This window comes from Wolffia australiana, chromosome 8, assembly GCF_029677425.1.
Source record: "Wolffia australiana isolate 7733 chromosome 8, ASM2967742v1".
NCBI classification, from domain to species: Eukaryota; Viridiplantae; Streptophyta; class Magnoliopsida; order Alismatales; family Araceae; genus Wolffia; species Wolffia australiana.
Genome location: NC_135842.1, coordinates 18036038 through 18061381, shown reverse-complemented (window position 1 = coordinate 18061381; position 25344 = coordinate 18036038). Strand labels below are relative to the sequence as shown.

Here is a 25344-nt window from a genome sequence, read left to right as displayed (position 1 = left end):
ATTGACGTCATCGCCACCAATTCTCTCAAGGTCAGAGAACTTGACTCTACCAAGTTGCTGACAGGAAGCTCCAGTGGTGTCAATAAGTCTAGACAAAGGCGAGTCAAGTCCTCTTATGCAATCCATGTGTCATCCGTCGACGGTTTGCCCTGTCAATGAACAAGAAACTTCCGCACCATCCCACCCTCAGTGAAAGTGATTACCTCATCCAGTATAGCCTCGATGTTCTCTTGCCATTCGGAGTAATGAGGGACGGTTGGACAAGTCAAACTCACTCACCAGAAGGTCCATGGGAAGGGATTGGTCATTAGACAAGAGAGGTGGGGCTTTAAATGCGACCAAATCCGAAATATTGAAAGTAGTGCTTATCCCCCATATAGAAGGTATACAAACGGCATAGGCATTTTCCCCAACTCGCTTGAGGATTGGGAATGGCCCGACACTACGAGCATGAAGCTTGGTAGCCTGTTGGGGAGACAATCTCTCCGCCCTTACCATCACCATCACCATGTCACCTTCATTAAACTCGTGAAGATGACGGCGTAAATCTGCAGTTTGTTTGTATGACGTGTTGCTACTCATGATGCGCTGATGAATGTCCTCATGCAGACTTCTAATATGATTTACAAATGATTGACCATCGTCTAAGACTCTAGCATGTGGCAACATGGGTATTAATTTAGTGGGCTTACGAGGTGGGTGACCATGAAAAATTTCAAAAGGGCTCATGCCAGTGGTAAGATTGACAGATGCGTTGTAGGCAAACTCGGCGTGCGGAATGATAGTATCCCAAGATTTGAGGTTATCCCCAACCAATGATCATAATAGATTGCCAAGGCTTCTATTAACAACCTCATTCTGACCACTAGTTTGGGGATGAAAAGCCGTAGAAAATTTGAGTGTAGTCCCTAAGAGGCGCCAAAGGGTCTTCCAAAAGTAGCTAGTGAATCTGACATCTCTGTCCGATACTATACTCTTTGGAAGTCCATGTAGGCGGACAACTTCGTTAGAATAGAGTTGAGCAACATGATAAGCATTAGAAGTTTTAGAACATGGAATGAAATGGGCCATTTTAGAAAAAAACAATCTATGACAACCATGATGGAATCACGACGCTTGAGAGTTCTCAGAAGTCCTAGAACAAAGTCGATGCTCACGTTATTCCAAGGTTTATGAGGGATTGGTAGGGGAGTATAGAGACCCGTGTTTTGTTTTACCTGCTTAGCAAGAGCACATACGCGACATTAGGATACAATATTTGCTACGTCTCATTTTAGAGAAGGCCAAAAGAATTTATGCTCAACAGTGGCGATCATCTTATCTCGCCCAAAGTGACCACTTAGGACTCCGGCGTGTGTTTCCCAAACAAGGTAGTCTCTAACAGAAGTCTGTGGACTGCAAAGATGGTAGTCGTAGAATAGGAATCCCTCTTCTAGAATATAGTCTTGGGTTTTCGGGTTAGGGTATTTTCCAAAGGACTGGATGATAGGCGCAAAGTTCGGGCAATCTGTATAAAGATACTTTATCTGATCAAAGCCAATTACTCAATTTTCATGACATTTAAAAGGTGGACGCGTCTACTTAAAGCATTGGCGACCCTGTTCTCGACGCCTCTCTCATTCTCTAGGATAAAAGTGTACGATTGAATATATTAGACCCATCTAACATGCCTTGGATTTAACTATGCTGGGAATGGAGATACTTCAATGCCTCATGGTTGGAGTAGAGAACAAAGTCTTTAGAGAGCAAATCATGTCGCTAGTGACGTAGGGATTGAAAAATGGCATATAATTTTTTATCATAAGTAGAGTATTTGAGCTTGGAATCATTCAATTTTTCACTAAAGAATGCAATGGGATGATTCTCTAACTCAACACTCCAATTCCTAATCCCAACACATCGCAAGCGATCTCAAATACTTTACTAAAATCGGATAAACGTAAGATGGGAGCTTGTGCCATCTTAAGCTTTATATCGTCAAAGGATTTCTGTGCTAATGTGGTTCACTCAAAATGATTACCCTTTAGGCATTCGGTCATGGGTGCCATAATGGTACTAAAGTTTGAAATGAAGTGTCGATAGAAGGTCGGTAAACCATGGAAACTACGAACATCATGGACATTTCTAGGAGTCGGCCATTGGGTTATAGCAACTATTTTTTCTGGATCTACGTATATAACTTGTGCCGATAAGGTAAAGCCAAGAAATGAGGCATGATCAACAAGAAACAAACATTTCTTTGGATGGGCATATAATTGTTTGGCCTTTAGAACTTCACATACTAGGCATAGGTGGTGGACATGATCGTTCCTGGATTTACTATAAATGTGTATATCATCAAAATAAACCACAACAAAGTTTCCTCTGAATGGCCTAAGGATGTAGTTCATCAATCGCTGGAAGGTACTAGGAGCATTCTATAAGCCAAAAGGCATGGCTTTCCACTCATATAAGCCATCCTTGATTTTAAATATGGTTTTCCACTCATCTCTTGGATGGATTCAAATGTGAAGATAAATACTCTTTAGATCAATTTTTGATAAAATCTTTGAACCAGCCACCATATCCAACATATCATCAAAGCGAGGGATTGGAAACCTATACTTAATGGTTGATCTTATTAATGGCTCTACTATCAATACACATGCGCCAACTCCCATCCTTTTTGGGAGCCAACAATGGAGGTATGTCTCATGGGCTAAGGCTCTCTTGAATAAATCCCTTGTCCAAGAGCTCTTGGACTTGACGCTGAAGTTCCTTAGATTGCGTGGGATCCATACGATAATGGGAAAGATTTGGTAAGGATGATTCGGGAATGAAATCAATGGCATGCTGAATTTCACGCATAGATGGTTGATCATTGGGTAAATCCTTGAGGAAGGCGCTCTCAAATTCAGCTAGTTATTGGGAAACCTCCGGTGGTTAGGGTGTGGAATTTTCAGAGGAATGGTCGGGGATCATGGTTAGACGAATGGACATCTCATTATCTATCTCCTTCTGAATTTGGGGCCCATTGAGAATGTAGAGAACTAATGACGCAGGTTTCAGTGAAGGTCTCTTAGGGTTATGGGTATAAGGGTGCCATGTGATTTTCTTACCCTGATAGATGAATGAGCAAGTGTTAATCCTACCGAAAATGTGTGCGTCATTATCGTATAGCCAAGGTTGACCAAGGATAATGCTGCCAACTTTCATGGGTAACACATCACACAATACTTCTTCCTCGTATGATTGAACTTTGAAAGGAAATAGGCATTTATTCTTCACAGGAATTGATGTAGCATTGATCCATGACACATAATCAGGATGAGGGTGATCAATCAACGGTAATCCCAAACATGAAGTCATAACATCAAAAACACCATTGATACAACTACCACTGTCTACGATCGTCTTACACATCTTATCATCAATGTTAAAATAAGTGTAAAATATGGATGCCCTCAAAGCAGAATTATCAGTGAATGGTTGGGTAAGGTTGCATCGAACAATTTGTACCTTTTTTCTTCTTTGTATTTGAACTTTTAGTGTATTTTGGATGATGTTTTAGTTAAATTTCTTCTTCATTCTTCTCGATCTTGGTCTGAACTTCTAATTCGCTAGGCTTGAGCCAAATGTACAAGCCCTTACTGAGATTGAGAGATGTACCTAGCTATTCCAAGTACACATTAAAAAAGCTAAAAAAAAATTTAATTTCTAGGAGATTAAATTTTCCTTTTTATTATCTAATAGTGTAGTTATTTCTGATTTATCAAACCTACAAAACCAACCAAACCAAATCAAAATTTCCCTCTCAACCTCTCTAATTTACCCCTTAGATCCTTCTCTTTGGATCAAAGAAGCCAATCTAGAGCCCCTTATTTCTTCTATTACTCTCATCTCTTCTACCCCCTTTTCTCTCTTCCTTGTCTACTTAGGTTGATTCGATCTTCATTGAATATCAAATTAACTGTAATTAGGGTTAAAGTACTGAAGCAGATCATCAAATTGGATTTCTTACTAGCTTCCCTTGGATGATACCTTTACTTATCACTATACATCTTAAGTTAAGGTTTTATAAATTTTATTGTATAAGCCAAAATTGACAACGACAATGGATTAAATTCTTGCAAAATTTACCCCTATTTTTGGCTTATCAGCGACAATCCGGCCCTCGTGCTGGACGGTAAGAGAGGACCTGATGGAACAGACACAACTAGAGCTCTAGGTATGTCGCGATGTGAAGCAGCTGGCCGCTGGTGGCTGCTGGTAGCCAGGACCCGATCGGGCTTGTTTATGCCATCTGCACATGTGTAGGGTCCTTGTGGCGGAATGAAACCATCTGGGAGTGCCGGTTGGTCGTCTACGGGCGTGGAAGGGGTTTCAAAAGGTGGAGGACCCAGTGAAGCCCTTCCCACAGCGTCGCACAGGGGGAAGAAAGAAACACCATCGCTTTCTACCCTAGTCCACACTAACCTCCGTTGCAAGGATTCAGCATTTTTCAATCAATCCGTGCGATCACAATGTGGATCGCCAAATTTAATATGGCGCAAGGTTGGTCAGGATGACCAGAAAGGGCTGGCAAATTCCAATTTTCAGCTGCGGCGTCGACCTCTGGGAGAGAGGGGAAGAATTCTGCTCGGGATTGGTATTCTTCTTGAACCCTCTTCCTGTTCCTCCTCCTATCCCAATCCTCCTGCCTGATTTTTAATCGTTTTTTCTAACAAGGTGAGATCTGAAAGCACAACTGTAACTGACAAAATAAACTTCTAGATCTGAGTAGAATCATGCCCATCATTGGACCCTCTTGTATGGGCCATGATGGGCCCTTACAAGACGGTCCAATGGCCAATTAAAGGGGGTCCAACTTGGAGGGTCCTTTAACATAAGGACCCTCCTTACAACAACATTAAGGTAAGAACGATTCAAACAACACATAGACGACAATGATGAAGATGAAAACAATGAACGTGGTGATGGAGACAAAATGATATGATGACAACAAAGACGAAAACATCGAAAGAAAGACAAAATCAAAGCACATGAAAGATATGGACGAGTTTTCACCTGGGGTTGCTGGAACCCAGGTGTCTTTGTTTGCGCCTTGGCATGCCGGTCGCAGGAATGCCAGCCAGCTGGAGTCAATGAAAATGATGATAAAGGCTTCGAAGACATGGCGGCAATCTCGGGAGGGCAATCTCCATCAATGGGAACCATAAAATAATCCAATATTGAATATTTATCTAGCACCTTGTATGTAGTTAAATGCATATTCTTGATCACATAACATAGCCAATCTCCTTTAATACTAAGCTCAGATGATCCCACCTTGATCATCCAATCACTCTCTTAGACTTCATGATGTATCCAAGCTCATACTGCTTTCAATCTCAACATTGGGATTTTTAAGACACAAAAAGACATAGTGTGTTTGGTCTCTAAGGTCTTAATACTCCTTACATAATTGGGGCATGGATGAACCTAATTGAGACATGGGTTTAAAATTATTCAGGGCTTTATAGGGATCATTTTATTGAACCGCTTTCCCTAAATTGCACTCATTTTAATTGTGCATATCTTTTGAATAGACCTATTGAAGAAATATCTTTAAACACTGCTGATGGTTATAAAATGATATCCTCTTGATTCAGTTAGCATTTAATATCTTCAAAGACTTAGTTATAAACATCAGAGGGAAAAAAATAAAATAAACTTTTATTTCAAATGATTAGTCTAGATGGAGGACGAAGCTCTTTTTGTGTATTTAAATAGTTTAAAATTAAAAATGAGTTTTTAAAATATTTTATAGAATTTAGGATACCTTTTGAAGAAGTAATGGAAAAATACTGTAAAATTACTTATTTGAAACGTTTTACATTTTTTATCTAAAAAAACTAAATTTGGCGCAATCATCATTTGTTGCACAAAAAAATGGTTACATGCTTATCGGGCATTAGTAGGGGCTACTGGGTCCAATTAATTCAGTTGACTGGTGACTCAGTTTTCCTAGGACAACCAACTCTGAGGTTAGTCTAGATAGGGGCTTTAGTTAATTACAGTAGCACAAATAAAAAAGAATAACAAAACAGGATTAAAAAACGTATAAATGATTGTGAAAATATTTTAAGTGGAAAATGTGCTATCATTTTAGTTTCTAGAATGAGTCATTAATAAAACCAAATTAATATTTTTCCAAATTCATTATTCGAGTTGATTTCCTTAATTGTATTTTATTTAGGCCTAGGTATTAATTATCATGTAGATTTAAAATCGGATAATGATATATTATGTACAATCCTAGTTTTTTGATTGATGAAACTAGACCCGCTTGACTGCTTTGAGTCATGTTGAAAAATTCTCTCATTTTTCTGTATTTTTTATTTTAGGCATGCCACATATGTCAATCAAATAGTTGAATATGGATGCAAATGCAAATGGACAGCACCAGCCTATAGTATAAGGCCGAAGATAATGTCAAAAGCTCCTACTAATGATTGTTATAACAGTTCAAGCCAATTAAGAATCCTTAGTTGTAAATTTTAAGTGGTACAAGTACGCGGATATCAGATATACATCAAGCAATCATATTCCTTTTTGGTAATAAGGTTTCATAAAATTCTACACATGTCAAAGTGACGTTAACAAGACTCAACTACAAATCTCCATGCCGATACAAGTTTTGGTACCCACCCCGACTGATGCCAGCAACGGCTTTGTATTTCCCACCCCAGGTAACAAATGCAATGAAACCCCCACGATTTTCAAATTAATTGAATTATTTCTTTTGTTTCATTTTCTAAAAATCCATCAAAAATTCCAATTTTTTATAAATTTTTGTGTCTCATTAGGTTTAAGCCTTTACCATGTATGAATCAGAAAATTATTTGTGGCAACTTAGTTTTACTTTTGGAATATAATCTTTGATGGATTCAATAAAAAATTATGAACAGTTTTGAATACATTAAATACTTAAAGCAAAGTATTAACATGAATTTCTGGTTCATCGATCCTCCCAAGTGGCACATGTTTTACATGGGATAATTAACCTAGTAATTTAAATGTTTCTTTTCGATTTTTTTTACCTTGAGCAATTACACTTTGTAAAAAGCTAAACTCACTCATGTTTGTCCAGTGGGGAGTAAGGTCATCCCCCCAAGGAATGACCTTTATAGGTAGACCTATTGCTGAAATTTCAATTATGAAGAATAAGGTGATGATTTTGATAATAAAAGATTTAATTATTTAATACAAGATGGGATGAATCATTAACAAGAGGAGAATACAAAATTATAGCATCAGTAGAAATTGGACTTGTGTAATTAGAGTTGGGTAGAGATTGAGATGATATAATAATAAGTAATATTAAGCAGTGTAATAAAGAAAGAGAAGATGGTAGAAGGAAAACTACATATATATAAGATAATATATTTTTAATGATTATTTTGATTACTATTATAATTATATATGTCCTAAAATATCAAATATGTAGGGCATTGAAATATTTGAGTATTTGAATGAAATGAGAGATCACGATAGGTAGGGGAAACCTTATTAATTGATCTTTATTAAAATATATAAGTAATAATATAGAGAGAGACATGACGTAGTAGCTAGGTTATATGTAACATAGAAGAACTAGATGTATTAATTAAAATGTAAGCTAATAATGGTGTGGAACATTCAGGTTTAGGGAGATAGTAAATAGGTCTATGCTGTTTTCAAAAAATATAAGAGAATAATGGAAAGGAAAAGTGAATAAAAATAATATAGGCAAGAAGAAGACATTACTTAAGTATAAGTAAAAAATGATGTGAAGTAACTTGTATGTCTAAAACGATTTCAAGATCTACATAGATCCTAAGAACATCTATTTGAATGTTTTAGGGAGATATAAGAAAGTAGGTGGAGGGACTTGGATGATAGTAAGGGTAAATGAAATATTAGTTAGATACTAAGTAAAAGAGGGTAAGGGTCTAGACAATCTTAATAAAATCAAACTCACATTCATTAAAATTAGACTCAGATGAACTTTAGGGGTCTCGAAAAAAGGCCTCAAACAGGCTAATTGATAACATGCAAACTATTGTTCAAATATCATGCATAATCATAAATATCTGTATCTAAATATCCATATTTGCATATTATCATTCTTTTAACTGATTAAAATTTCCTTTAGTGTGAATTAATGATTTTTCAACGTTTTATGGAATTTTTACAGATTTATTTAACTTAAGATGCACGAAGAAATTAATTTTAGAAGGAAAACACTACTTATTTATAATTACTAATGGTGTTTCCTAACTGTTCTGGACTTTGTTCCACATTTTCTCAAATTTTCTAACACCATATTTGCAGAAAGATTCCTTCCTTCACATGGAAGATGAGATGAGCTGGCGACAGCTAGAAGAGAGAGAAAATGAAGAATTTGGATGGCCATGATTCAAGAAAATTGAAACCTTGAATCTCAAGATCCGATCGTCAGATCGGCCTGACATTTTGAGGGTGGTTTTATCTTTTCCTGCTCTTTCAAGAGGGAATTTTGTAATAACATTGGGAGGGGGGGAAACCACTTCGAACGTTCCTCGACCCTAGTTGGCCACGAACGACAGAACAAGCTTTTGGACTCAAATGTTTCTGCATTTCTTGAGTTAATCTGGTGAGTTTCTTATTCTCCTCTTGTTCTTCTTCTTGTTTGTTTCCAAAACTCCAAGCATGGGCAAAATAGTCATGCTCTAGGAGTAGTTATTGAGGGGAAAGCATCACTTCAGTTCAAGAGTGCAATATAAAATAAAAAACAAATTAGATAGGTCATCTACCATATCTAGGATCTCATTTAGGTTGAATATATTAGTAACTACATCTTGTTTAGCACTTACATTCAGTTTCCCTCCAAGATCTTGACTCCCTCAAGGGAGCATCAATATCAAGAAGGGGTAGGAATTCTTTCCATCCATTTCTTCACCTAGGTGTTGATCCTTTCAAGAGGATCAAGCCCTAAAAACTGAAATCATTCTCATCAGTCATTCAGGTGATCTGAATCTTCAGGAGAAGGTTCAAATTGCTTGATCTCCTTCTCTCATTTTGCATTACCTCTTTATTTATTAGGCATTCCATTAGTTCATATAATGTTTGGCTCATAGAAACATAAAATAAGTTCAGATTTTAGGGATAGCTTCCTCCCTACGGATCGACCCGTTTCTCATTCTCTACTTTCTGTATTTTAAAAAAGGGAATGTTATAAATTTATCGCATAAGCTCAAATCCAAATGAAAAAAATAAAATTGCATTTAATCATACCGTTTTTAGGCTTATCACTAATCTAAAGTATTTAAGCCAGATTCTGATCTACCAAAGTTTTAAAAATCTTTAAAATCTATGATGACTAAATATTAATGTTAAAACAAATCAAATGCTGAATTTTACCAGCTCTGCCCATGTATGAACAGACAAAGTTAGTGGCACCCAACAGAAATCCCTGCCTCATAAAAGCTTCCTTTTCTGTCCTCTTTGATTTTGGGGTAGATCCTATGGACCTTAAAGCACCTATGGTTGCATCCTGGAGGTCCAAGGTTCCTATGAGCTTATCAAAACCTTGAGAGGCTTTGGGCTTTCTCCGAAAGGGTCTTCCATACGATAAATTCAGTAAAGTCAAAGTCAATAATGGAATTGCTGCTGCCGAAGTAGGCAAAGGAAAATAAAATGAGTGCATGATACATTCTGTTTAAATGGTGTTTCTCATTGGTTGAATTTAGAAATGAAAGACAAATGGAGGGGGGAGGCTCTTTTTTTGGCAAAAATCACTTTCATCTGACAAAAATATAAGTATCTAGGGTAAGTCTACTTGTGCTTACTTTTGTTCTCTTCAACTTGATATCATCTACATCCGTCGACACTTATTCATCACATCCATCAGTATACAGTCCTCCACATTGATACAAATCCATCGACATCCTTGGAGATCCATCAACATCCATACATGACAATCTCACGCATAAGAACCATACAAATCATTCATCCTTATTTTATCATCATCTTTAATTGCTGCACCCATTTTTGCATTCAGTTATATTCATACATAAATATTACACACAAGCATCTTTAACTATTACCTTCTAATCTTAGAAAATTCTTAACTAATAAAACATATTTCTTTTCTCTTTTATTATACTCCTCCTATTATTTTCTATGAAAGGACCCTTCACTATTTTTAACTAGGCAAGTTATTTTATGACTCAAGTTCAAGTGTATATATATGTATACATGATTAGCAGAAATAACAACTACATAAATATCGCCTTAAAATTGAGTTTACGAGCTACCAGAATGGTTCATTCCAAAAATATTTCTCCATCATATAATAAGGACTACCCACAAAACAAACTTAGTTTTCTTCTGGTTGGACTATGGTTATCGGAACTAATGTTATGCTAGACATCATTTTGAATCAAGGTATCAACCAAGTCCACTTCATTTTCTGTGTGTTAATTAGATCTGCATATTGGGATGAGAATCAAAGGTTGTGTATAAGAATGTAAAAATCACAGCCCAGGAAAATTTTAGCGTTGTTGATCTACTATAATGATTGTGTTCTAACTAATGCCCATTCATCTAGTGTGAATCAAGGTCACACTAAACTTACTGGCTTTTTTCTGCCTCAAGTTTGATGGAGCTGAGGCTTTGTCCTTATTGTTAGAGTTGATGAATATTTTATGCCCATTAAGCCAATCAATGTTTAATGTGGTTAAAAGTTCATTGAAATACTCATTTACTCATTCGCATTGATGCATAATATTTATAATAAATTCAACGAATATTTGTAGTCAGTGAATTAGGAGGATAGCACACTATTATGAGCACTTGTCTCTAACCATGCATTCAAACTATTCTTATTTGATGGATACTTATAGAGAGAGTTAATTGAAGCGAACTGTATGAATCCCTAATTGGTAATTTATAAAACCATGTATTAGGTTTATTCATGTCGAAAGGGTTGAACCTTAGAGACAAAGGATGTATCGGGGATGGATGACAAAAGTTTGACTATGCCTTAGAAGACATACATCACAAGAATTATATGTGGTGATTTAATTGTAATGATGTGATCACCATCCTTCGTATATGAGGACGTTGACTCGCAGAATAATTTTCATTAAATATTTAGCCATAGTAATAAATATATCGCAGATAGAATTGTCTAATATTATTGATAAAACATCACTACAAAAGAAGAGGAATTTGGGTTTGAACTTATACCATACCACATATCATTCAGGAACCTCATGTTGATGAAGGAATATATAAATAGAGAGAGAGAAATCCATGGGGATATAGGTTTTGTAAGAGATTAAGTTTACTAATATGTATCATCTAGAGCAGGAGGCCTAGCTGGGAACCCCATGGGCTATAAGCTTGACCCATGAATAGGCTTTAATCATACTTTTAGTTATTAGTTTACAGAACAACAGAGTTAATAAATGACGTTTGATAAATAAATCTTGCGGCGCATATAAAGATATTAACTAGATTGATACGTGGGCCTAAATTTTCATATATAGAAGATATACATGCATTAGTTGATTTACTTAAACCTCTAAAGACTTATCTTAAAAAGTACTTGAATAAGTATAAATAGAGTCAAGTCACTTGGTATAGGTGCCAATATTAGCAGACCTAACCCCTTATTTATTTTATTCTCGTTCCACGTTTTCCACTGGTGAAAATTGATGGTGAAGAGATGAACTAGATTCATAAGAAACGTTGGAGCAAAAATAAGCGGATCCATTGTTGTATCATTTCATCTACTATGTCCAAAGGATAAACACATGAAGCGCTTGAACAAATGATTGCAAGAAGCGACATGCTGGAATCATTTATAACTAGTTTCCCACAAGGAGATGGAATCATTTATTATTTTCTACCAGAATTGCTTATTAATGTCTGTAACATCTGCTGCACAAATCTGTTTTATGCAATCAATCTAAACTTAAAGCCCAAAAAAAGTGGTTTAAACCAAATCACATTATTGTCGGTTCTTCTCCATTCAACATGCTGATAAACTTAATGTGTTAATTATCATACAATAAAATTTATATTACCTGACTTAGTACAGGGCTAAAGGGTCGAATCTCGGGGAACGAAGGAATGAGATTTGTTTATTTCTAAATGACGAGAGAGTGAGAGATATCTATAATGTTAAGAACGTCGTTTAAGATGGACAAAATGTGTGATGAGATGATGCTAGAGTCTATAGAATCAATTTTAATATGTATTTATGACTGAGTTTACTGGTGAGAACAAGCACCTAGAGAGAGAACATGGAGAGAAGAGACAATGAAGTGATATGAGTGTGTATATGAAATGCAATGATAAAATCTTCTTCAACAAGAAGTCAAAGACGTCTACACTATCTATGAAGGGCTTACAATGAAGGGAAAATGTCGAAACCTACACACAAACCCATGGTGATGCCTGAGCTAGACTAGGTGATACAAGGCCTTCTTCGATGATGATTCCTCACTTAAATCCACATCCACAATACTCCGTAGCATCCAAAAATGCTAGGAATCAGCCTTGAACCTCTTTGGATTCTTCTGGAAGCCTGTTGCTAAGGGAAGAAAAAAAAGCCTGCAAACAGAAATGTTTTGGCATTTATAAGGGTTTTAGGGTCAAGAGAGGTATTTTGGTCATTTTACGTTTTCATAAAATATTTTGAACTCATCATATGAAAGAAAATATCACGAGAAAATTGCACTTAAACTTTCAGCTCCATTAGCCTTATACATCGAAAGATATTATTGATAAAATGGAGCAATGTGAATTGTTTGGTCAAATGTTTCCCCGATATTCTATTTATTTAGATTTTTTATAATATTTTTCTTTTTTGAAGGTCTGGGCTGTTGGGAATGATCTGGGATGTCTGATCTCAATGATCATGTTCAGGAAACCCAGAAAGCTGTCGCGTACACCCTGAGGGACGGGAAGAGAGGAGAGAGAGGAGAGGTCCACCGATTGCAATCGGACGGATGAGAAAGGGCCACGTGATGTGACCACCAATGGTCACATCATTTGTACCTGTTAACCACTTAATGAAAGCCAACGAGTCTGACTAAGCAGCACAATCAAAGCTTGTTTTGTGTAGAGTATACGCCCACACAGAAATTGTGTGGGACATTTCCTTCTATAAATAAGGGGATAAACCCCTTGTTCTGAAAATGGACAAAAGTGCCCCCTCTATCTAATGTGTGTGCCAAGTGTGCATGCCATGAGTGTGTGCAAGTGCGCACACTTGGTCCACGTGGACTGGTCCTGGCACATTCCACACCTCATGGCTCTTCTGGGTAAGTGCCACGTGGTTCACGTGGACTTACGCGCCCTTCCTCATGGTGCCACGAGGAAAGATTTTTAGAAAAACTCCCATGCACTAGAATCCTCATATCTCTCTCAATTTAACTCCTTTTGACTTCCAACTTTTTTCAGTTGATCAAAAATTCAATTCTTTCTAAATTATCAAATCTCCAAAATCCTTACTTCAATCCTGGTTTTTCTTGTATATCATCAAGCCTCATCCACAAAGACTCAAATATCAGTCTGAATACACCGAATGCATGGAATTGTATGGATTTAACTCCCTAATTCACAGTTCATCTAAATAGAAAAGGATGATCCTAAATTAATTGCAAATCTGATTTGTCTATGTGCCCAAATCGATGACTTGTCTGATCTTTGCCCTTATAATTGCATTCATGTTGCATGCACTTTTTGGTTCCCTTGCATCCAAATACTCATGGAGAAGTGGGGGGAAGCCACTTTACATTATAAAGTCAAGACAAGTAAGTCTCAAAAAATAAACACATAAATGCATATAATGATACATGATAGGGTTACGGTGTGGAATTCACATAAATGTAATATTTCATCTTAGGATAAGCATTACTTGATGATTTCATAATGAATTACTACCTAAATATGGCATTTTGATGCATGTATGCAATGACAAATTTGTGCTTATCAGGGGCTATATATCTTGGAGAAACTAGAGCTTTTCCATATCACTCACATACCTTGGGTAGAGGAACTTTGTATCCCCAATTTGCCACAAGTGTTGCATTTACATATATGTCCTTTCTATAAGGAAATTCTTATGACAAATAACATGTTACTTTTAAATGTAAATCCATTATTGTACACATTCATTTTCATTAAAATAATAATAATGCATATTATAAAGGATTAAAATGGTTTGATGAATTTTTAGAATAAAGTACATATTTTCTAAATTTCCAAATAAACTATTGGCAAATAAAACTTTTAGATCCAGGTCCAAGTGTTTTTTCCAAATCAAAGTGTTCAGTTTGTAATATCATCTAATTATCCCAGGTAAACACATACCATATAAAGTTATGTAAGGACAAATGTGGTTAGCAATTTGTTTTCTGGAGCAGTGTACTCTACCTTAATATCCATTAAAACATCTCGCTAAGGTAATAATTGCTGACTTCTTTTATATTTTTTGACTAATAATTGGAAGCACCGAAAAATTAGGAGTGCCGGAAATTGTTGAATCAAGAAGCCTTATGCATGAGATGTAGTTATGATGATAACCTATTATTATTTTCAAGATTTTTGAGTAGTACCTGTTTCATCTTGGAGGGAACCAGTATTGGGCAATTGAACTTTTTGTCTCTGGTCAGCTCCTGACTCAATCTCCTTCATGAAATACTGTAAATTTCCCAGCATTTGACCTTGCCTCTGCTCCATCTTATCTTGTTTCTACTTTATGTTCTTATACATATCATCACTACTTGGGATGATACTTTGCTGGAAACTACTCAGTGGAACACGGAATTAGGAGTTCCTTTCCTCTTCATCCTCAAAAGCTGAACGGTTAGTTTGATAAAAAATTATTTGCATCATAGACCTATTATAATCATTACCCACAGAGTTCCTAGAGTTTTTTTATCCAAAGGTATGCTCATCTTGGATGTATAGATAGCCATATACTTTTCATATAAGTGAAATTCAGCTTTCCTAATCATCTTATCTAAATGTGAATAGAGCAGTACTGGCATGGTAAAATTGTAAACTGATAAGGGTGAGGTCAATAATTAATGATAATCTTACATAAGTATTTTGTTCAATCAGAAACTAATTTATATAATTTTTCAAGCCATAACTTGGGGTTTATTTCATTTATATCAAACATTTCAGCCCTTCTTTTAATCTCTACACAACTTGAAGCAAGCGTTTTAAAATTTATGAAAGCATTCCAAAATTCAAAAATGAATAAGGATTAAATAATTCAATATCAATAACCCACATAATAAGAATAAAAATACCAAACACAGAACCAATAGGATCGTAAATCAGGAAACACAAAATAATAAGAAACAAATAAAGGGTGTGGAGTGCACTAAGAAGCGGCAATTACAGGGTGGGCTCAACTAGGAATAGCAGGAGTGAGGGGTGAGGTTGATCACAGATAACTTTTATTACATTTTTTATCTATTAAGTGTCGGTCCGGTTTGTCCCTTACACTAAATCTAGATGCACCAGCTTATCTCCCTAAATATGGCAGATAGATTGTCCTGGTTCAGTTTGGTCTAAGGTGTCAACGATTGAAAAGGGCACTTCATAGTTTAGATATCTTGGTTTAAGATTGAGTATCTTTGGAAGTTTTCTGAGGTTATATACCACTTGGTATGGTACTGATCAGTGGCATTCAAAACATATTACACTATGTCAGGGTAATCTTCAAAAGTATTGTGAATACTCCACTTATTTGATTTAATTTTTAATGATGAGATCGAAATGTATGTGTTAAATGTCATTATTAGGGTTTTCGAACCTAAGCAATAGTATTTATTTATCCCTTAGTGTTAAAGTAAGGGGTCGAACTCTAGGGAGGCGATAGGCAAAGTCGAATTAATCGAATTAGGGATCAGGACTCTAAATTTCATAGATATAAAATCTTTTTACCCAAATGAAAACAATGCCTGTAAAATGTCTTTAACCTTCAAAACATGTCAATTAACAGATGTTCAATTTTGAAATTAAAATTTAATCAATAAAATTCAGATTTATGATTCGTCAGCAATTCTTGGTTCGAATTGCTAAGTAATCTCCCAATTAGATTGACTACATTTTGATTGGATATTAGAGTCTCAGAATTTTCCAATTCTTTTACCCAAAAGCTAGTCAATGTTCTCAATTAACCAAAACTGAATTCAGATGAATTAAATTTGACTGTTAACAAGTGAATTGTGTGTGGTTAAGGAAATTTTTAAAAAATATAGTTGCTTGATTGAAATTTGTTTGCAAAATGAAGCCAGTTTTCTCACGAATTAGGAATCCTTAACTTTGATTTAGGCGTTTTGCCATTTAATCCCAATTATTTCATATTTTTACAAATGCCCCTAGCTCACAGCTCACGGCGATGATTTGTTGACTTAGAGTGGGCTAAAGCTCCCACTAGGTTGAAATCTAGCTTTACTCATTTGTAGAATGCAACGCTACAAATTTTCTAATGAGGTGATTCCTAATCCAACAGATTAAACTCAGAGTCCCTTTTTTTTGTTTGGCATTTAAAGCTACCCAAGATCGGAAAATCGTGAACAGGATTTGCCAATTGAGGTAATTGGGATCAAATCCGGTTGAATCAAAGTTAGATTTCACTTAAGAACCATCTAACTAACTCAATTCAAACTTAATTGATTCGAAAAAAAAACAGAAATATTGAATTAAGAGGATTGAAATTGGGATTTTAGAAAAAAAACACGAACATGAATAAACTACGAATTTAGGAAAATAAAACATGTAATTGATTTCAGAATTAATTCAAATTGAATCGAGAAGTACCATAAGTGATTTCAGGTTGATAGGAATGAATTTAGCGCAACAAACTAACCGAATTCGACCGATAGTTGTGATTGATTTTGGGGCAGAATGCGGCGCCGGGTCGTCAAATTTCTTGTCCAATTTCAGCTTCAAAACCACTCCAGGCTGCTCTTGAGTAAGAGAGGGAGCTCGAGACTTCTCCTCTCACTTTCTATATCAAGAACAACTACTGAATTTTCATTTTTCCCCTTTTATCGTAGCGGAATCGGAAGAACAGCTTCTTTTGATTCCGTTACTGACTCCTCTCCTTATCACTTTGTACACAGGCGATGCGGAGCGTCGCGATATGCCACGAGCGGACCTTATGATTGGCTAGTGCAATCTCTTGTGCTCTTCACCACTCCAACGCTGTTAGCAATTAAACTGGCCCAATAAGGGCCGGTTTTATAAAAAAGGATTTTTATTTAAAATTAAATTGAAATAAATGGTAAAAGCCCTTTATTAATATGTAGAAAATGCTTTATTAATTTCAAAAATAAGTTTTATTTATTTTTATTTATAGAAATAGGTCAATTAAATATTTAATCTCTTTTATAATCTATATATTCGCCTAATCATTTATCAAACATATTATTTAACTTGAAATTAAAAGAAATTCCTATTTTAAACAAAAATCATGATAACATGCATTAAAACTTTATATTTTTAAGCATGAAAAGCCCAAAAAATATGATGAAATCAACACTTATTTTGCTCCTATTTTCATGTTATCAGTTAAGAAATTGCCTATGGCGAAACTATGAACCATCACGGCACATGGGAGAATTACATGGTCAGATAGATGATGAGACACAGAAAAAGGTGTTGGATACAGGTCCTTAAATTTGAAGGATTTATAATATATGTTTTCAAAGTTTCTAAACTTGAGTTATGAGGACAAATGCATGCATTGTTTTATTCAAAATGTTGTGTTCATTTTTTTTAATATTCCATCATAGAAGTAGATGTGTTTACCTTGATATTGTGCGTATCACTGAGGGAATATTATGAAACCACCAATTATTTACTGATATTCAAAGACAGAGTTTTCATAATTGGATGAAAAATCACTGTACAAAGAGCTCTCATTGTGAAATGACATATTCTGATATAACTGCTTAGTAAAGCTAAGAAGTGTAAACTGTAAGAGTTACCACACTTTCCATACCTAAATATTTTCTCTATCCAGACAAGACTCTTGTCTTGGATTTTTGCTTCTATACTGACAATTGTGTAAAATAACTTGGTTTCTGTGTATTTAAATTATATGGATTTTATGGGTTCCTGTTTACTTGTAACAGGGATACATCTATATGAGTTCCTCCCTTGTTCATTATTCATATATCTATATTCAAGAAGATCATATTTGTCTACTTTTTGTTCTTTCTTTTTGTCCTATCCTCGAGTCTATCATAGGATTATTTTAATTAGAACTATCAGGGAACCGATATTGTATTCCATCTAAACTTATTTCTATAGTTTTTTAAGTCCCAGAATATGTGGTATTACTTTTGCTTGTCATAACTAGATTTGACAAAAAAGATGTAGTATTACTTGGGCCAATGGAGTCACTAACTAGATTGGTATGTTGGCTGAGAGGTTCATACACATAAGATTTGACAAAAAAGCTCACTTGCTTATAAATGATATGACACCCTTTATAAGATATACACATACAAGTTTTTCCTTAGATTCTTAGTTTTTCCCTCGTCGCCCTGAGTGCACTCAGCTCGTATTGCAATTATAATGACGATAAGATTTTCATGGGTTTACAGGCTCACTGATCGAAGAAGAATATTGGGAAAATCTGAGGTGCCAAGGATCAACCAAATGTGTGGATATATCATACTGGCCCATCCACCCCCATACTAGTTCTTGGTTTGGAAGGAGTAGTGAAAAAAAAGGGGGGGGGAATGGGGAATTGTGGGGAAGGGCTTTTCAGTCCAGTTGGAGACGACAGAAGGGGACGGAGGCTGTATAGAGTGGTAGTTAGGTAGGCGAGTTGGCAGTCTGTCCCATATGGTGTCGTTTATTTTAGACATCTTACTATTCTTCTAGGCACGTGACTCCTGGTTGGCTTGGTTGGTCGGAAGATTCTGATTCTTTCTCCTCCCAGTAGTCTCTTCAGCAAAGTGTCAGGCATCAACTATTTTGCTTTAAAATGCTATCCCTATTTCGTAATCACACTCCAGAATAAGGTTTTCTATTTTTAACAGTAAGTAATTTCCTGCTTCGTCATCCAGAATGGAAATCCTCTCCCACCCTAAACAGATCCCTAGGCAGCTCAGTCTGGCACTTTCACACTATTCTGGATTAACGTGGGCTGCGGGCCTGATAACCATGCATTAGCCTCATGCATCCCAACCCAGCAAGTAATAATGTCCTTCCTGTTATGAGTTGGCGACAGCCCAATCAATCAGCGCAAAACGCGTGGCCGATGCCCACTTAAATTGACTACCAAGCATTCACTTAGTCTGCATCTTTCCAAATGGTCAACCCCGGGGGAGGCAGTTAAGTGGACTGCAGGGGCCAGTACGGTCAGCATAGGATGGTGAGTGGAATAATTGAAAACAAGGTCAACGACTACCATCATGGAGAAAAGACAGTTCGAAATCGGCCAAGTGCATGAGAATTCCACAATACCATGTTCTCTTTTGCATGGTGGCCAGCTTACCCAACCGGTTTTCCGTCCAAGATCACTTTCAAAATGGCTCTATCCTCTTCCATATCTCTCTATGCCTCTTTCTTTATCGTTCTAACGTTACTGTCTCTTGTTCTTCCTCTTTCTTCATCGCCTCATTCTCTCTCTCCTCTTCTTGGCCCCCCATAACTCACTGCTAGACCTTCCCTAATTATCAAGTACGCGATAAGGATTACAATGAGTCAATCCTCATCGCTCTCAATCGTATTTACATCCACACTCTCTCTCTATCCTCTTCTCCGTATCTCTCCATGCCTCTTTCTTTATCTTCCAAGTGTCCACCTCTCTCTCTCCGCCTGCTTCATCGAGCCGTTCTCTCCCTTTAATACTCAACTCACTCTGATAACTTCCCACCTCATTATCAAGTGCCCGATAAGGACTACAGTGGGTCAGTCCTCATCTCTCTGAATCCTACCTACAGCCACTACCTCCCTCTTTGTATCCATCTCTTTCACCGCTACTTTTTCTTCAGCGAGAGGTAGGTAGAATAGGGCAGGTATGAAGCAGGTAGTAGGTGGGAGGAGGGAGATGGGAGGGAAATCGAAGAATGGGAAATTAAGATATGTTTATCGAATTAGGTTATGATGTAGCCTTTCTTAATAGCGGCCTAGGAAACAAATCCAGGATTACCTCTTCATAAACCACTAGGCCTAGTAATGAGAAAATAAAATAATTGGGAATCTGCGATCGATGCCGCTACAACTCGCTCCTTCGCAACAAATTTCTTCTTGAGAATCAGAATAAATATTAATTTCCGTTGATTCTTTGGTCGTTCCCCACCTTCCAGTTCCCGTAGCAATATCTGTAGAAGCATTCACAACGCCCCGATTCAGAACGGATATGCTTTCCCTAAGCCAGTGGATCTGATCAGCGTTCAAATCGGCCATTTTGTTCGGATTATTATTCAAATCTGGACCATTAAGAAGATAACGAAAGAGTCTGCTGATAGAACATGTCCGTCGATGATGTAAATTAATATCGGGGGGTTATCTTTAGATTACACGTGTAGAAATCCGTGAAAATGAATCACAATATGGAAGAGGAATTGCCGCAGGAGCTGCCGTGAGTTGCGACCGCTGCGGCTAATGCTTCTTCTTTAGCGTGTATATATAGTCCACGTGGGCCGCAAGAGTCCGCCGCATCATGCACTCGTCGCCGCAATCCATGACTTCAGCGTCTGATTGGTCTTCTGCCGCAGCCTGAGCAAAAACAAGATATCAGTTTAACAAGATGTCCTTAAATTTAGGGATTCAGGAAGATGGATGGAGAGATGTATAAATAAAGGGATGGATAGATCGATCGATAGACAAGTTCAAGAAATATAGATCCCTTGATTTCCAATAGTTTACAAAACTAATTTATACCCAAAAAACTGGCTTATGGCTTATACACAGGATGAATTCAGAGTAATAATTGGATTCAGATGTATAGACAAATGGTTGGAGAGACGGATCGATTGAGAGTGAGACTTTGAGAGCCTGAGACACATTGGGAGATAGCGTGTGAAAAAAGAGAGAGGGACTAATAGATAAACATTTAGCTGTACAATAGATATATAGAAATTGATGAACAGATAGAAAGATAGGTTGAGGTAGATTGACAGATAGACGCAGAGAGACAGAGAGAGTGATAGAAAGAAAAAGAGATAGACGCAGAGACAGAGAGAGAGGCAGAGAGTGAGAAACAGAAAGGAGACACATAGAGAGCAAGTGAAAGAAAACGAGATGGGCGCAGAGAGAGAGAGAGGGAGAGAGAGAGAAAGTGAGAAACAAAAAGAGACACGGAGAGACATAGAGATAGAGAGATCGCGAGAGACAAAGACCCACATAAAGAGAGATAGAGAGATTGAGAAAGAGAAAGAGACGCAGAGGGTGAGAAAGAGAAAGTGACATAGAGAGAGAGAAAGAGACCGACGGAGAGAAAGAGAGAGACAGAGGAAGAGGAAGAGAGAGAGAGAGAGAGAGGAAGAGAAAGAGAGAGAGAGACAGGAAGAGAGAGAGAGAGAGAGAGAGAGAGAGAGAGAGAGAGAGAGAGAGAGAGAGAGAGAGAGAGAGAGGGAGGGAGTCATACCATTGGCGTCGAGGGTGCCCTGGAATCCGCAGGAGCCGGACGGGCCGCCTCTGTCATTAGCAAGAGGAGGAGGGCGAGCGCAACCACAGTGATGCTGCTGCTCTTGGACATACTCTTGGAAATCGCGTTTCTAGATGACTTCTATGTCCGAGGTGGAGAGAAAACTGTAGAGGAGAAACGGAGGGCGGGAGGCGAATCAGTTCGGAGGGCAGAAGAGGAGGATGAAAGGCGGAGGCGCTCAAGGGATACTCTATTGCGCGTGGGAAAACTGTGACGTAAACGCGTGGTTATTCCTTTTTTAGGATTGGAGCAGTTGAACGCGGAAAGGTCGGCAGAAAACGCGATGAAAACTTAATTGAGATTCCATTCCGGCTGGGGTGGAGAGAGAGGGGAGATAGAGAGAGAGAGAGAGAGAGAGAGAGAGAGAGAGAGAGAGAGAGAGGAGAGAGAGACAAACAGAGAGAGACAGATAGAGACAAGGAGAGAGAGATAAGAGACAGAATGTTGCGTTCAGAAACCGCAAAGTTTGACCTTGCCAGTTACCACACCCTCATCTTCGGGCATCTCGAAGTCAACGAAGGTATGTTTGTCTTTGCCGACGCTAATCGCAAATCTCGGTTGTCACCCATTGGATTACCATGAAACACTCTGTCTGACTCTGAACGACGTAACGTTCAAACTTGGCCGTTGACCCAGATGCCTCTGGAGGATCCTCAATGTCGGCGGCCGCGTCTAATTTGCGACGTGGTCCGAGAAGTTCCCGCTTTTCCGTGCATTTTCATCAAGCCAAGTTATCGATTTCGAGGAAATAATTGCCAAAACGCTTAGGGAATAAACGATAGGTAGCGTAATGTTCGGGTGAGATAAAGATGATGGATAAGAACGAAGGGAGAGAGGATCTTCTCAGGAACTGCCGGTTGACTATAAAGAATACGTCGGGATCGAGAGAGGACACCTTTTATGAAAGCTTTTTGAGGAACATCTAGATAAGTATGGGCAGAATAAGAAGATGATGGCGGAGAAAAATACGACAATTGAAACATATGATTGGTCTTGATCGTGCGAAGTTTATGTCCACGTTTTTCTGAAGGCAAGGCAAACCGTGTAGACACCGCTGCACTAGAAAAGATGAGAAGAGAAGAGTTTGGAGAGGAGAAGACAAGAACACAGTAAGTTCTACTCAAAGAAGAATGAAGATCTTTGGCATGTTTAGAGCATGCCCCTTACATCCTCTTATATAGAGGATAGAATGAGAGAGTGTCAAGAATACGTTTCAGCAGTACCTGACAAAGGACGAACAACCGCCATCTCAGACCATGCAGCCACCATTGTCAGTCAAGTAGAAGTCTTGGAACTTATCAATTCATGATGTGCCATCATGAACTGCAACCGGACTTCATTTAAATTTACTTAACCATTTTCTATATCTAAGGAACATCCGTCTCTATATAAGGCGATATGGATGAAGAACACTATACACTCTTTTAATCTTCTGTATATCTTTCTACATTCTACTTCGACCACAAGTCAATTTCTCAACAGAGAGTATTTGGCAACATCCATGGAATAGGAAACAAACGTGTTTTCCAAAAAGGAAACCACCAAAAAGGGAACCATCAAATATGGAAATCTCCAAGATTGTTTCCAGCAGTCAACACCTCAAGCTTGGAGTTGATTTCCGATGTCAAAGACATCAATTTTGCCTTGCCACGATGCACTGGTAAGGAGTCAGGTTCATCCCATCATGGATGGTGGTGAAGATGACGTACTCGACCACGATGTAGTTGGCGGCCCTCCGGCCGAAGGAGACAGCGTGGTCGATGTACAACATCGTGGTGTAATTCTCAAAGCCGTATGCGCTGTTGATCCGGTGGCAGCTCTCTCGTATCTCAACCCTGGATGTCATCCACGTCCCTGGCCTTGGCCGTGGAAGGGTTCTCAATCTGGACCATCACGACGCCGCCCTTCTAGCCTGGGTGCACAACCAGCATCTGCCTTAAGGCCAGCGGCTTCAAGTTGATCCCTTTGAAGATACCTATGTCGTCCACCCCCAGCACCACTGTCTTTGCAACAATCTCCCAGTGGAGCAAAAACTTCACTGAAGTCAATCCCACACCTTTGAGCATATTCTTTGACCACCAGCCTTGCCTTATGCCTAAACATTTCTCCTCGCCGGATCTATTTTATCATGAACGCCACTTTAAGTCCAATGGGGTTGCAATTTGGTTGCGGTAGGACTAGCTTCCAAGTCACATTCTTCTTTATTGCTTCAAGCTCTTCATCCATGGCCTTCTTCCAGATTTCATCTTCCATGGCTTCCTTGAAAGCCTTGGACTCTTCTTTGGAGAGTCGACACACCTCCTCAACATCATTGTCCACTTGGTGGGTTTCGGCATAAACTTGCTGAAGATCTTGTACCTTCTTGGTCCACTCTCCTCAGTAATTGACTATTAACTTTCAGTTATTTCAACTTCACCTCCTTCAGCTTCCAATGCTTGAGTTGAAGATGACCCAGCTTCATTGTTAACTTGGTCAACTCTGAAATCAGAAAAGATAGCTGAATTAAAAGTATCTGAAATTTCATCTTCCTTTGAGTCCTGCCAATCCCAGTGGCTGTTCTGTTCAAAGATAACATCCTTGAAAGAATAATGTTTCCACTTGTCAGGTCATATGCGCTATAACCCTTACTTACTTTTTCATACCCAATGAAAATCATGGGTTTGCTTCTATCGTATAGCTTCTTCAGGGAGACACTGAGGGTCTTCACGTGCACAATTGACCCAAAAATCTTCAAGTGATCAACTCGAGGATTGTATCCCATCCAAGCTTGATATGGTGTCTTACCTAGAAGACACTTTGTGGGAGATCTATTCAAGATATAGACCGCAGTATTTACCGCCTCTCCCCAAAATTCATCTGGAAGTCCTTTCCACTTGAGCATGCTTCAAGCCATTTCCATTATGATCCAATTCCTTCTTTTCTCCACCCCATTTTGATGAGGTGAATAGAGCACAGTCAGGTGCCTTTTGATCCATTCATTCGTACAAAAGGTAGTGAACTCATTTAAATGGAACACACCACCGTGGTCAGTCCTCAAATAACTGATCTTTTCTTTATTCTCAGCTTCAGCCAAGGATCTGAACTTTTTGAAGGCAACAAATGCATCAAATTTTTCAATATATTAACCCACATCATACGTGAATAATCATTAACTAGGAGAAGAAAGCTCTTGCTACCTCCTAGAGTGTTTGGTTCGATTGGCCTGCACATGTCTCCGTGGACTAGCTCGAGAGGTCTTGTGGCTCTGAATGAAGATGTGGTTGGGAATCAAGTTTGATGTTGCTTGGAGTTCACACAGTCTAGGCATATCTCCTTAGTGGTCTCCAGATTTGGAAGCCCTTTGACCATTTCCTATGTAGAGAGAATTTTCAATGAATGAAAATTAAGGTGCCCATACCTTTTATTCGAAGTCCAAGTAACATCTTCCCTTACTTGAAAGCAGTTTTGAACCACATTGAGCTTCAACAAGTAAAACCTTCCTGCACTTTTCTTCACTCTTGCCAAAAGTTTTCCAATCTTGTCATGAATAGTTAAAGAGCCATTCTCTAATGTCATCTTATAGCCTTGCTCATCCAGTTGCCCAAGACTTAAGATGTTAGCTTTAAGCTTAGGTGTGTAGAGAACATTGGTTAGTGATATCGATTTTCCATCTGGGGAATTCA

General features: G+C 37.9%; 1 protein-coding gene across 1 annotated transcript; it reads right to left on the bottom strand.

Moving 5' to 3' along the window:
- Positions 1-20495: 20495 nt before the first annotated feature.
- Positions 20496-21876, bottom strand: LOC144707005 (uncharacterized). The gene is made up of 2 exons (XM_078580119.1): positions 21623-21876; positions 20496-20751 (listed from the first exon to the last, which is right to left on the bottom strand). Exons 1-2 carry the CDS (start codon positions 21731-21733, stop codon positions 20635-20637), a joined length of 228 nt encoding a protein of 75 aa, XP_078436245.1. The 5' UTR covers positions 21734-21876; the 3' UTR covers positions 20496-20634.
- Positions 21877-25344: the final 3468 nt, after the last annotated feature.